Here is a 14,284-nt window from a genome sequence, read left to right on the forward strand (position 1 = left end):
ACCAGGTCAAAAATGATATGATGGTATTCCTCGATCATATAAACATACTCTTAGACATTAGAATTATAATTCAAAGTGGTTTAGAAGCGGAGATATAGATAAACATAAGTTTTATTAGGCGGCCATTTGGAAATCCAAAATGGCCGCCATAATGACCTCGGATGAGGTGGTTCCTACCAAAAATTGAATGCTATGACCATAAGGAGCATGTAAAAAAAATTTGGTGCTTTTGTCTGGAACGTCCACATTAAGTCCAAATATGGCTCTAAGCTGCCGTACTACTTGTCTTAGCTGCTAATAAAGATGTTGTTCCTATAATCACTCCCAGAAAAACGGTTACCACCCTGGTTCGATAAAGACTTCTGCCAAGCCTTAAAGGCTAAGAAAGTATAAACGTAAACTCTTTAGGCAGTACCAAATTAAATTTCATCACAATGATTTTAAAAATGCTTATAAATATTTTAAACAACTCTGTAGGTTAAAGTACTCAAATTATGTTTCGTCTTTATCACAAAAGCTTTTGGTCCTGGGATAATTCGTGACTAGAGTGAACACCAACTTCGTGCAAACAAGGAGAATATAGCTTTAAATGACGGATTAAATTGCCAACCAGTATAACATCACCTTTAAAAAGACAACTAAACATCAATTAAATCAATATTTGAAGTGAATATGGCAAGCAAAACCAGAGCGAGCGCAAAATCCAATGACTTAACAACCCAGGCCAGACCACCCGTGGAGTCCAATATGAGGATCTCGCCCCTGGATAACTAGATGAAACGTTAGCCGGTCAACTAAGCAAACTGTCAGGCCAACTTAACGGTAAGCTGGACAAAGTCCTAGAAAACCCTACAGGCATACAACAAAAGGCTTACCAAACTAGAAAAGTCATAAAAAGACATAGAAAAATCATCTGAATTTGCCATTGAATCTGCATATGGGTCATTCCGTGTCAAATCAACCAAATTTCAAGAAGGTCCCAGTATGACCGTATCAGATTTTGATGAAACTTTATCAAAATGATCCACTATGTGAAAAACCAATACACAAAAAAAATTAGCTTTATAGGATATGTAGTTTCCGAGATACTGACAACCCAAAAAAGGGGCGTGGCTCTTCAAGATGCGCAAATGCAATTTCCTCCAACTTTGGAAGCTTATAACTTAGGATTGGTAATAGCTATCAAGGTCAAACTTGGTATTCTAACTTATATTCCACCATATTACACAAATATGGCATCAGATTAACTGTTATCCCTTCTTTTTTTAAGTTATCTGCACTCAAAATAGCCACTTTGTTTAATGACGCAATTTTTTTGTGATTTTCAAAGTCACCCTGTGTCCGTATGAGTGAGTATATACATCTTAAATTACAGATATATTATCTATGGGTAGTTGTCTCTAGCCACCAGCAAGCACGGGCTGATGAAATGAATTAAAATGGAATGGCATCCATTCAAAGTTGGGACCAGCCCTAAAAAAGTGAAAAAAGCCTAAGTTTCCCAATAACGGTTCGTCATGTGGACAGTTAAAATCTTTTCTTAAATTTACACCAGTTAACCAGATATATTAGATCTACTTATACACCAAATTTCAGCTTTGGTTCTCAGCTCCTTCATGGTTAGATACTATGTTGAAAACTATACATATTGTAACATAATCGGAAATAACTAAATTTTTTTTAGGTAATTCCATGCCATGGGATCATAGATTTTTAAAATTTTTTATACTGACAGTTATTCATGTGAATTGAAAAACCTGAAATTTTTAAACTCCAATTCCTGTTTGTTTTCCCGTAGCGGCAGTTTGATGTAAAAGGGGGCGTGGCACAAATTAGTGTACTGTGAAATTAACTTTGATTTTCGTATGCTAATATCTTTGGAAGTACAGCACCTATAACCTTCAGATTTTGTGGTGTAGGACATCTTTTACTGTTGATTCCAAATCTGCAATCAGAAAAGTTGTAGCATGTACCATTGTGGAATAGCAATGGTCTACAAATTGGACAAAAACCTGTCTGGACCAACTTTTTGCATTTTTTGGGAAACTTTTCTGGGGAAAATAAGCTTAGTTAAGTTTATAACTATATATATGTAAGTACTACTGGGTGTGGGTTATGATTCCTAAAAATTTACAGATTAAAAAAGTTTTTCTTTTTGAGTTACAGCTACCTGAACAATGGTCCAGACAGGTTTTTGTCCATTTATAAACCATTGCTTTTCTAAATTGGTACATGCTACAACTTTTCTGATTGCAGATTTGGAATCAGCAGTAAAAGTTATTCTACACCACAAAATCTGTAGGTTATAGGCGTTGAACTTCCGAAGATATAGGGATATGAAAAATCCAAGTTAAGTTTGCAGCGGACTATTTTGTGCACACATTCCCTTTATGTCAAACTGCTGCTACGGGAAAATTAACAGGAATTGGAGTCTCAAAATTCCAGGTTTTTCAATTCACATGAATATCTGTCAGTGTGCAAAACATCTAAGACCCATGGCATAGAATAACCCAAGTCTTAGCAACTTTCGTTATTTCCGATTATGTTAAAATATGTGTCTGGACCATTGTTCAGGTAACCGTAACTCAAAAAGTAAATCTTTTTTAATCTCCAAATTTTTAGGAATCCTAACCCACCAGTATTACCAGTATATACACATTAATAAACTTAACTAAACTTAAAATTTGCCCCAGATACAGCCCTCCAAAAATGCAAAAAGTTTGTCCAGGCAGGTTTTTGTCCCATTTTTAGACCATTGCTATTCCACAATGGTACATGCTACAGATAAGATAAGATTAGATAAGATAAGATTTATTGGTTCTCTCTTTTATAACAGAGGAACACTCTCGCGCAGGAGAGGTTCGACCCGTACAACAGTTACAAAACAACAACTGACAACATATAAAAATGAATTATTGAAAAGATAAATGAATAAAGAAAAAATACTGGACAAACAAAACAAATACTCTCATTATTCTGTAGTAATTAAGGAATAACTTAATGTACAAAAAAAAAAGTAAATAAATAAATTTTAAAAAAATAAAATTTAAAAAAAAAATAAATAAATTTAAAAAAAAGGAAAAAAAAGAGAGAATTCAATTACAGAATATAAAGTAAATAAATAAATAAAAATGACAAAAAAAATATAAGTTTATAAGTACAGTAAATAACTTAAAAATTAAATATTGGTGGTAATGTTTTTTATTAGTTCAGTTCTTTCAGTCATTGCTTTTATTAAATATGTTTTACAATGGTTATCAAATATGTTACAAATTTCAATATTCTGGTATGCATCAAAAATATTATCTAAAAGTAAGTGGTGCCTAAATTCACATGAACCTTCTAAGAAAATGTCCCAAAAGTACCTATTAATTTTACACAAGTCGGTTTTCAAATTTCAAAACATGCATTTCTAATAGAGGATAGACCTTCACAATCAAATAGAAAATGGTCGACCGTTTCTAATTCTCTTTTTTTGCAAATAATACAATGGCCCGAGTACGTATCTGACCATGCCCGTTTTCTGCCTTCAAGATCTAGAACATTAGTTCTAGCTTTAAACTTTAAATGTGTACCTTTAAAATTCAATTTGTCCAAAAGGTAGTATTCTAAATTTTGTATATTTTTGTATTTAATGTAATCCTTCAGTGATGATTTTTTAGTTTATACACATCTAGATGTCTGAGATCATATTACTAAAAGATTTTATCCACTGAGTATTTTGTGGTTCAGTATTATATATATCATTTAGATCATATTTGTCTAATAATGCTTTAATGTTATCAATCCATTTCCATCGTGTAAGTGATCTAACCTCCATAAGTGATTTACATAGTAGTCTAGGCAATCTATCCTCATCCATAGTTTTAAGCCTATCAAAATATTTTATTCTAAATTTGTTTTGAATCGTTTCCATAGATTGCCACCCTAAGTCACCAAGTAAAGCTTCATGGGCAACATTCCTTGGTGCTTTCAGGATAATTTTAGCCATCTGATATTGCATGTTTTCAAGTTTGTTAACTAACTGTTTACTGCCCGGGACCCAAACAGGACATGCATAGTTTATTGTAGGAAGACCAATTGTTTTCCACAATAAATCGCCATAGTATCCTATACTATATAGTATATCTTGGCCATCGATAATTGACTTGATATAGGCAATTACTTTATTTCCTTTTTTGATAACCTCTTCAATATGATTATTATCGTTTTTTCTTGATATAATTGTACCGAGATATTTGTATTTATCTGTTTCACTTATAAGGTTATTACCTAATTTCCATTTTCTCAGCTTATTTACTCTTTGGCCAACAATTAATACCTGTGATTTTATTTTTCTAAATTAAACTTAAGTTTCCAGAGTTCTGAGAACTCTGCAGCTGCATCTAAGAGTAGTTCAAGGTCATGTTCATTTTCACCTATTAAAACAACGTCATCGGCCCAAAATAAATTTCCAATTTGCGCGTTGAAAATATAAATTCCTAATTTTCTTTTTTTAATGATTTTGTTAAGTTCATTTATATATATATAGAAAATAAGATAGGTGAAAGTGGACAACCTTGCTTAACTCCTTCCTTAGTTTCAAAAACATCAGATTTAATATCATTAAAAATAACATTACATTTGACATTGGAGTACATGTTCTGAATAATATTTAGAAGTTTGCCTTTTATGCCTACATTTTTAATAGCTTGTATAAGTCCTTGTCTCCATACAGAGTCAAAAGCCTTTTTAAAGTCTAAAAAGGTAAGGTGTGTCTTCTTGCCTTGTGCTTGCCTTGTAGCAAGAATACTTTTTAATATAAATATATGGTCTTCACACCTTCTTTTCATTCTGAAACCTCCCTGTACCTCTGTTAAAATGTTATGTTCTTCCAGAAAAGAGGATATATTTAAAGCAATAATTTTGTTGTAAATTTTAGCCACGTATGAATTAAGGGTAATGCCTCTATAATTATTCAGATCATGTTTATTTCCTTTTTTATATAATGGGATAATAGTACCTTCATTCCATTTGTCAGGAACAGACTCAATTACAACTAACCTAGAAAACAACTTAAATAGTGAAGAGGCCATACCATCTCCACCATTTTTAATAATTTCATATGTAATTGAATCTGCTCCTGGACTCTTATTGTTTTTAGAGTCAGAAATAGCAAAAATCACATCTTCATATGATATATTTATCTTATCTAAATATACTAATGGGTTCTCTTGATTAATATGTGACTTAAATATCTCAGTGACTTAAATATCTCAGTCCCTTCCCAAATTTCATTAATATCACCAAAATGCATCTTTAGTGCTTCTTTCATGAGTACTGGATCTGAAGTTGTATTAGTTCCAGGGATAATTAAGGAGTTAATTTTTCTAGGATGTTGTTTTCCTTTTAATTCTGTCCAAAAATTTTTTGTTTGTGCACCACCCTTTTCCATTATGTGGGAACATCTCTCAACTAGTTTTTTTAGAATTTTTTGTTTAATTATACCTTTACAGTATTTGCGTTTATTTTGATACTCTTCTCACAGTGTTTGACAGTAATTTGCATTAAACTCTGGATTGTTTTTTGTCTTTAAATACTGACGGTGCCTTCTACATGCTAATTGCCGCTGTTCAATGGACTCTTCAATCTCTTTATCAAACCAAGCTTTATAATTAACTTTCTTTTTCTTTTGTCCTAATATATTTGTTGCTACACAAAGCACTATGTTTTTCCATTATTCCCAAACAACTTTTCTGATTGCAGATTTGGAATCAGCAGCAAAAGATGTCCTACACCACAAAATCTGAAGGTTATAGGCGCTATACTTCCAAAGATATTAGCATACGAAAATCAAAGTTAATTTCACAGTCCACTAATTTGTGCCACGCCCCCTTTTTACATCAAACTGCCGCTATGGGAAAACAAACAGGAATTGGAGTCTAAAAATTTCACGTTTTTCAATTCACATGAATAACTGTCAGTATAAAAAATTTTAAAAATCTATGATCCCATGGCATGGAATTACCTAACTCTTAAAAAATTTAGTTATTTCCGATTATGTTACAATATGTGTAGTTTCAACATAGTATCTAACCATGAAGGAGCTGAGAACCAAAGCTGAAATTTGGTGTATAATTAGATCTAATATATCTGGTTAACTGGTGTAAATTTAAGAAAAGATTTTAATTGTCCACACGACGAACCGTTAATGGGAAACATAGGCTTTTTTCACTTTTTTAGGGCTGGTCCCAACTTTGAATGGATGCCATTCCATTTTAATTCATTTTATCAGCCTATGCTTGCTGGTGGCTAGAGGCAACTACCCATAGATAATATATCTGTAATTTAAGATGTACTGTATACACTCACTCATATGGACACAGGGTGACATTGAAAATCACAAAAAAATTGCATCGTTAAACAATGTGGCTATTTTGAGTGCAGGTAACTTCAAAAGAGAAGGGATAACAGATAATGATGCCATATTTGTTTGATATGGAGGAATATAAGTTAGAATACCATGTTTGACCTTGATAGCTATTACCAATCCTAAGTTATAAGCTTCCAAATTTGGAGGAAATTGCATTTGCGAATCTTGAAGAGCCACGCCCCTTTTTTGGGGGCGTCAATATCTCGGAAACTACATATCCAGTAGGGCTAATCTTTTGTGTATGTTGATTTTTCACATAGTAGATCATTTTTAAGAAGTTTCATAAAAATCGGAGACGGTCGACCTGGGACCTCTGGTTGATTTGACACGGAATTACCCTAATGAAACAAAAGAATATATAAAGCAATTGAAAATAAAATTAACAAAATGGAGGACTACAAAAAGAAAAAGGGGGCTTTTAAACAAAAAATGGCGGAAATAGAGAGTGCACTTATAAAACAGGAACGCTATTGTAGGAGCTTCAACCTACGATTCGGAGGATCCCACTAAAAAAACACATGACAAATTACAATCCCTATTACGAGATGGTCTTGATCTTAATGACGTTAACGGAAGATTTACCCAAGTCAGATGTTAGGAAAAAACAAGAACTAGCTGGAAACATGACCCTGGCTTACGCTGAAAAGAAAAATGCCATATTCGGAAACGGCCAGCTTTTGCTCAACGGTAACCTCTACAAGCCACTACTTTACCACTGCATTAATGAAAACAATAATGGCACAAAACAGTATCAGCTATAGAGGCACCAAAATATGGAATGGCTTAGAACACAATATAAAAAATCTACAAAGTATTAGTTTATTTAAAAGAGAAATACACAACTAACTACTTAACAAATATAGATAAAACTGGCAATTTTTACTTTTTTTCCATTGTATGCAGTATGTCATAATATCATTACCCTTTTTCGAGAATCATGATTTATAAATGTATTGTCTTCTATTATTATCTTTTTATTTTTATTTTGTAGTTATTATTGTTATTTCTTTGTAGGGCATCAAAACTTAAAGCTTGTGATGCCTTTTCAATCAATCATTAAATTGTTATAGATATAAGAATGTCGAAATAATAATAAATAATATATAGCAGTAATCAAAGAAACAGCAGTAATTATTTCCATCTTATTATTTCTTCCACAGGTATCCATATTGGTAAGTACCACTTCAGATTTGCCAATATAAATATATATATATATATTGTATATATAAATATATACAATAAAATTAGGCTTAGAATGTACTGTACATTCTAAGCCTAATTTTATTGTATATATTTATATATACAATATATATATATATATTGTATATATAAATATATACAATAAAATTAGGCTTAGAAAGCCTAATTTTATTGTATATATTTATATATACAATATATATATATATATTGTATATATAAATATATACAATAAAATTAGGCTTAGAATGTACAGTACGACTTAAGCCATTCCTGTCTAATACACAATGGACTAGCGTATACCATTGTAAGGGGCTGCATAATAATGGTTGTTGGTCTTGATCTTGCTCTGCAAACAATAGGTTCTGGCTGCTATTATGAAGTTTTGTTTTTTTTGTATTTCGTCCTTCGATTCGAAGGTGACCACCAACATCATTTTGTGTGTTTGCGACTGTGGCTGGTAAGTTCAATTCTTGCTTTGATGTATTTTTTGCAGTCAGGACACTGGTGTTTAGTGGTAGCACACGGCGTAGCTAAACGTTCTTTTCTTGAAGCTTGTTTATATTGTGCCTTTGATATACGATTTTTTTCATAGTGATCTGTACCTTCTTTGATGCAAGTACGCCATTTACAGCGGTTTACTGCTGCATTTTCCCACTGCTCATCTATGTTGCATTGCTTGAGTGATGTTTTAATGGTATCCTTATACCGCTTTCTTGTCCTCCATGGGACCGTTCTCCTGTCCATAGCTCGCCGTAAAGCAGCTGTTTTGGGATACGATAATCAGGCATACGGACACAGTGGCCTGTCCAACGAAGTTGATGCTGCTTGATGATGGCAAAGATGCTTTTCATTTCAGCTTTTTATTATTATTTTCTGCTGCCATGTAATATTAAGTAGTTTGCGTAGACTAGTTAGATAAAAGTGGTTTAACCTGCGCACATGCCGTTGATAGACTGTCCAGGTTTCACACCCATAAAGTAGTGATGATAGTACTATGGCTTGATAAACTTTGATCTTGGTAATTCATTTTTATTCCTCAGCGCTTCCAGACATTGTTTGTTAGCCTGCTATAAGCAGCACTGGCTTTTGCAATACAGGCATTCACTTCAGAATCAATCAGGTTATCATGTGACAGGGTGCTACCGAGGTAGGTAAAGTTGTCATCATATTCGAGAGGTTGACTATTTACTACAATTGGTTCACATGAGCTTGAACAACCAGGTGCACGTTGGAACATTACTTTTGTTTTGTTTGTGTTTATTTCAAGGCCAAAATCTGAACAGGTTTTAGAGAAGGAATTCATGTTCTGCTGCATGCTTATGTAAGAATCTGCAGGAAGTCCGGCATCATCTGCGAAGAGTAGTTCACAGATCCTGACATGGCTGAACTTTGACCTGGCTCGGAGATGTCTTAGGTTAAATAAGCCCCATCCAGGCGGTAAACGTACATCGATACCAAGGTCTTCAGTCTTAAAACCATTTATCAACATAGCAGCAAATGTCATGCTGAATAGAATGGGTGCTAACACATCACCTTGTTTAGTGCCATTTGTGATTTTGAAGGTGCCATTGTCAGTGACATACCCTACCATACCATCATGATTTTGTTTATGATCATGTTTATGATTTTGTCTGGACATCCAAATTTGCTCATGATCATCCACAGACTCTCTCTGCAAATGGAGTCAAATGCTTTGTGAAGTAGAATGTGTGAGTAGCCTAGTTTAGGCATAAGCATCCAGTAATCCAAATACAAAACAATACAAGGGGTAATTGTTCATACTACTGTGACGCTTTTCTGCCGTTTGTTGGCATTGTTGTGAATGTTTATTTTTTAAGTTTTGCTTTGGATTAAGTAGTAAACGTAGTAATGTAGGTTCTATTTGATACATTACAAGGCTTAGGCCAAATTAAATAATGCTGGTATGATATATTTAATTTGTTATTATTGTTGTTGTTGTCAACAATAATTTTAATTTCTCAAGCATCACAAGTTGTCGAAGTGTCTGCTCTTGTTCCTAATAATTTTAACTTGGTATCGTATCGAGTCGAATTAACCTGAAACATCCCGAGTATCCTTCTTCATTTTTCATTGACGTATTGTTGGTCATTGATGAAGTTCTTCTCTTATTTAATGGTGTAGTTTTGGTTGCTTAAATGAGGTGGGGGGGGGGGGGGGGGGGGGTTGGGGGGGGGGGGGGTTATGTTGGGATGGTACTAAGCCCAGCACTTTTGAAAGACATACTGTTAAATAAAACTAGACTGGGGCAGTTACCTTGTGGTACCGTACCTGTTTAGTTTCGTTACATATAACCATTAGTTCGACTTCTTTAGTAGGACTAAATGTTGAATTCATCTTCATCATTATAATTATATCATTATTTTACATATTGCATGTTATTTCAATCAACATGTTTATGCATATGTTATTGTGTAACATTCTAGCATTCTGTATGTACACTTGTGAAAATGGTGATAATGTGGAACGACCCCTAAGTAGTATTATGGGTCAAAGGTTGTTAAGTCCTTCTCTTTTTTCCAGCTTTATTTAGGGGGATTGCTTTCCTTAATCAATTGATCAGTTTCTAGAAATGTATTTTTCTTCCAGTCAAAATTTACTATTTATCCAGTATCAATACTGATACTGATAATATTAATTTTCATTTCATCATAATTAAATAATATCACAATACTGTCATTATTTATTGATCTTCATTTATTATGTGTGCATTATGAATTGGAAATTGGCAGCCTTGGAGGTTTCTAGAAATAAGAGGTGTTTTTTAGTCAATTAAATTGAAATTAATTAGTAATTTTCACTGCTCACTGATTCTTTTACAGTTTTATTTCACTTTCCTCCCTTTTATTGCAAACAACACAAAGATTAAAATATCTATAACTACAGTATAATGTACAATATTGTATTCAAAATTAATGTTATTTGTAAATTTAAGTAAATCATTGCTCCTATATATGAATTTTTATAAGTAGTAGTTTCCTGATAATAAGATAGGCCTGCAATTCAAAAAATTAAAAAATCCTCATTTTTTTCTCTGGCTCCATATGTCACAATTATATTAAACCTTGTTAGTGAAAATTTATAAAATTAGAAAGTATTAAATGTCACATAGGTGTAAGAATAAGGTATAAGAAGAAAGGAGAAATAATAATACTGATATCTGTTTTTGTTGTAATTTTTTAATTATGTTGTATTGAATATTTGTGTTGTATGCAATAAAACAAGTGAAAAAGTGAAATAACGCTGTAAAAGAAAGAGTAAAATTCTCAAAAAATAATTTTTAGTCGAGTAATTAATGGTTTTGTTGAAAAAAAAAAATGTTCCAAGCCAAGCTAGCACATGCCACTGTATGGGGATCCCCTCGTCGCTAACTAGGGAATACAGAATGTAATTATAAGCTATTCCCAGTTTCTTATTCATAATACACAATTGATACAAACAACCCCTAGCAGCCTAACATATTTTAGAAGAGCAAGATCAAGACAAATAATCCATTGTGTTCCCCTAACTTACAATGGTATAGTCCGTAGTCCAAAAGTGAACTTAATCACTATCAAGTGGGGGCCCTTCACAAGAAACAACTAAATGCTCACAGAATATACAGTTTTTTTTAATATATAAATATTTTAAAAAGTTAAAAATTTAAGAAGTTCAATAGTAAAATAGGCATAATTTAAAAGATTTAAAATATTAACATTTTCATATGATTCAATAAAATTTACTTTAAAATTCAAATTAAAAATTCTGAGGTATATTAAAAAAAATAAAAGCAATTGTATTTAGTGTATTTTATTGTCTCTTTTCTTAAAAAGAAAAAAAATATCATTAATTTGGGTTTTGACTTGTTGCACAGTTATCTTTTGGACTGGCGGTATTCTTGAGTTTGTTATTGTGGTTCTATGGATAGGTCACTGTGTGTACATCAAAGCTGGTAAGTTTGACTGTATTTATACTTCATTTCCTCTACCAGTTTTCATTTATAAGATTGAAGTAATAAAATTACAATAATTATATATTGTTTGAAGGTTTGCATGTCAAAGTAATATATTAAGGTTTGCAGTACATTACCAGTGGCGGCGCAAGGGGGGGGGGGGGGAGCATTTGTTTAACCAATCAAAACATTACCTCTACTAGGTGGCATAGCTATTAATAAAATAAAGATCAAAGCATTCTTACCCTACTGATCAAAGCTTACCTACAAAAACAAAAAAAGTTCCTTTGAAGCTGTAAGCCTATTGTTAAGCAATGGGTGTAGCCTATGTATAGCAAACATTTCTTTAAACCATGGACCTATTAATAAGTCCATGTTCTTATTAATAGGTCCATGTTTAAACAATAGCACAGACCAGTTTTAATGTTAGGTATTAGACATTATTAAACCTAATTTATTACTTACTGTACATTACAGGCAACATTATTGTTTTCAAGTATACTTTGTAATCCTAAAACATTGCCATTTTTCTTTGTATAATGCACACAATAATATCATAATCAATCAATCATTCTGTTCCAGATTATTTTGCTGATCATCGTGAGAAACATCCAATTAGTGAGTTAATAATGTGATTACTTTTTTGTGTTTCATTGTGATGGAATGATACTTGATATCATTTTCATCTTCATTGTTACTGTAAATGGGGGTGGGGGTGGTTGGGAGGGCTGTAATCATTGTGAACACTGGAACTATTGGTAACACTGAGATTGGATATACAAAGACTTCAAATGCTTATTATTGATAATTGTATTAAATATTATTCAAGTATGTTTAGTAAGTGGTACTAGTTTGATACTTATTCATGTCACTGCTAAGTACAATGCAATAATTTAATCTTATTGAAATAAATGCTAACATTATTGACAGTAACTATGAATGCAATAAATGCTAACATTATTGACATTAACTATGAGATTTGAAGTAATGAAGAAAGAAGAATTAATACATGGATTTTAATCTTTTTTATTTTAGCTCAAAGCGGAAACATTAAAATTGGTGAGTTCTCTTTAACATTATTAAGTTGAAAAACATTTTGTTTAAAGGGGAAGTGCGGGGATGAAACGATTAATTTTTAATTTAAAATAGAGGGATGGGCGACCACAATGACGGTGACGGCACTCGATTTTGGAGCGCGGTATTTGAAAACGAGGCTGGTGAACTGGGTCCCAAAAAAAACTGGTGCTACAGGATTTTGAGCTAGTGTTATAAGATAGGGAATTTCCTAAAATGTACCGACTTTCAAAGGCTTGCATTCGGTAACCCCATAAAAAATCGTGTCAAACTTTAGATATTCCAATGTAAATTTGGCCGTTCTTTTCATTTATATGGGTTTTCACTTATGAAAATGTCTCAATTATGTGTAAAATAACGATTTGCCCCAGTTTTTATTTCGGAAATTTGCACTAGACAGGGAGTCAGCTGATTCACTCAACCGTAACGAGCTGGTAACGACACAACCAACTGATGAGATTGGTCGTCGCGAGCGGAAAATTGGAAAATTAGGACTGGCGAAAATATTCAATAATAATAATAATATAATAAGTCGAAGGCATTTTTGAAGAATGAATCTTTCAAAAAGATATGTTTGCTGGTTTGGATAAGGAAGTCTTAGAAGTGGTGATCTTAATAGTGGCGTTAAATAGGTTTGTTTAATACCAACTTGTCTTACCTGTGTAGGCATAGCCTAGCATTTAGTGCAGTAACTGTACTACTGTATGTATGTAGAGAATACGGAATACTAGGGCCTACTCTACTGCCCGGCGCGGCCTAGGCCCCGGGCCCTAGTTTAGGCCTAAGCATACAAACTATATAATAATAATATTTCAAACATTAGACAAACAAACAACACTATTTTAAATAAAGTACATTAATTTACATGCTAATTATTAGGTCCATGGAACTATCTAGGACCTACTACTACTACAGCATTACTAAAATGCCAGTTTATTCGTCGTGGAATTTGGATGATACCTTGAAAACTAGCTCAAATTTGCGCAGAAAATGGCTTGGAAAAATGTGCACAGAACTTAGCTTCTGCATGATACATTGACAATGGTTATATACAGTATTCAGATTAGTTCAAAGACTAATTTTCGGCATTCTGCTCAGACATACAACCACCTGCCTTAGGCGTGGCCCTGTTGGTTCCATGCTGGATCAAAAACTAGTAGAGGGTCAAATGTCCAGCCATTTTGATGGTCAAAATACAGGGGCATTATTATTACTGTACATTAGAAAAGATTGAGAAACAAGATAGTCTATTATTTGTCTTCATTTGTAATTTTTAAATAAATTTTTATTTTTATATTACAAAAAAGTATTATATTAATGAAGTAATAAATTTTCAATAAAAATTATCATTGATGATTAGTGCCAGAATGATTAATTCCTTATAACGATATTGTAATATCAATACTAATTGTTTTTGAATGGTGTAAGAAGTGTCACTCTGATTTTTTTTAACTAGTCTGTTCAAACTTTTTATTGTACTTCTCTTCTTACAGGAAATGCCGACATGTTGGATATCGATGTCTTTCATTTGGTAGGTGTTTAACAGGCTAAAGAAATCTGACAGAAGGGTCATCCCATCTTGCACTGTGTGGGCGATTAGGGACAAGTTCCCAGAAGCTTTGAAGACTGCCCTGGGTTTTTTGATGCTA

At 32.8% G+C, this 14,284-nt stretch overlaps 1 protein-coding gene across 1 annotated transcript in view; it reads left to right on the plus strand.

The window, feature by feature from the left end:
- LOC117101673 (hemicentin-1-like) overlaps positions 1–14,284 on the plus strand; it is a 156,154-nt gene that overhangs the window by 109,525 nt on the left and 32,345 nt on the right. Inside the window, exons 6-9 of the mRNA XM_033241702.1 lie at positions 7,573–7,584; positions 11,484–11,561; positions 12,144–12,179; positions 12,597–12,620. Coding sequence (XP_033097593.1) covers positions 7,573–7,584; positions 11,484–11,561; positions 12,144–12,179; positions 12,597–12,620 — 150 coding nt within the window. The remainder of the gene's footprint in view (positions 1–7,572; positions 7,585–11,483; positions 11,562–12,143; positions 12,180–12,596; positions 12,621–14,284) is intronic.

The sequence above is a fragment of the Anneissia japonica genome, unplaced genomic scaffold (assembly GCF_011630105.1).
Source record: "Anneissia japonica isolate Jap-2015-1 unplaced genomic scaffold, ASM1163010v1 scaffold287783_len325500_cov191, whole genome shotgun sequence".
Taxonomy (NCBI): domain Eukaryota; kingdom Metazoa; phylum Echinodermata; class Crinoidea; order Comatulida; family Comatulidae; genus Anneissia; species Anneissia japonica.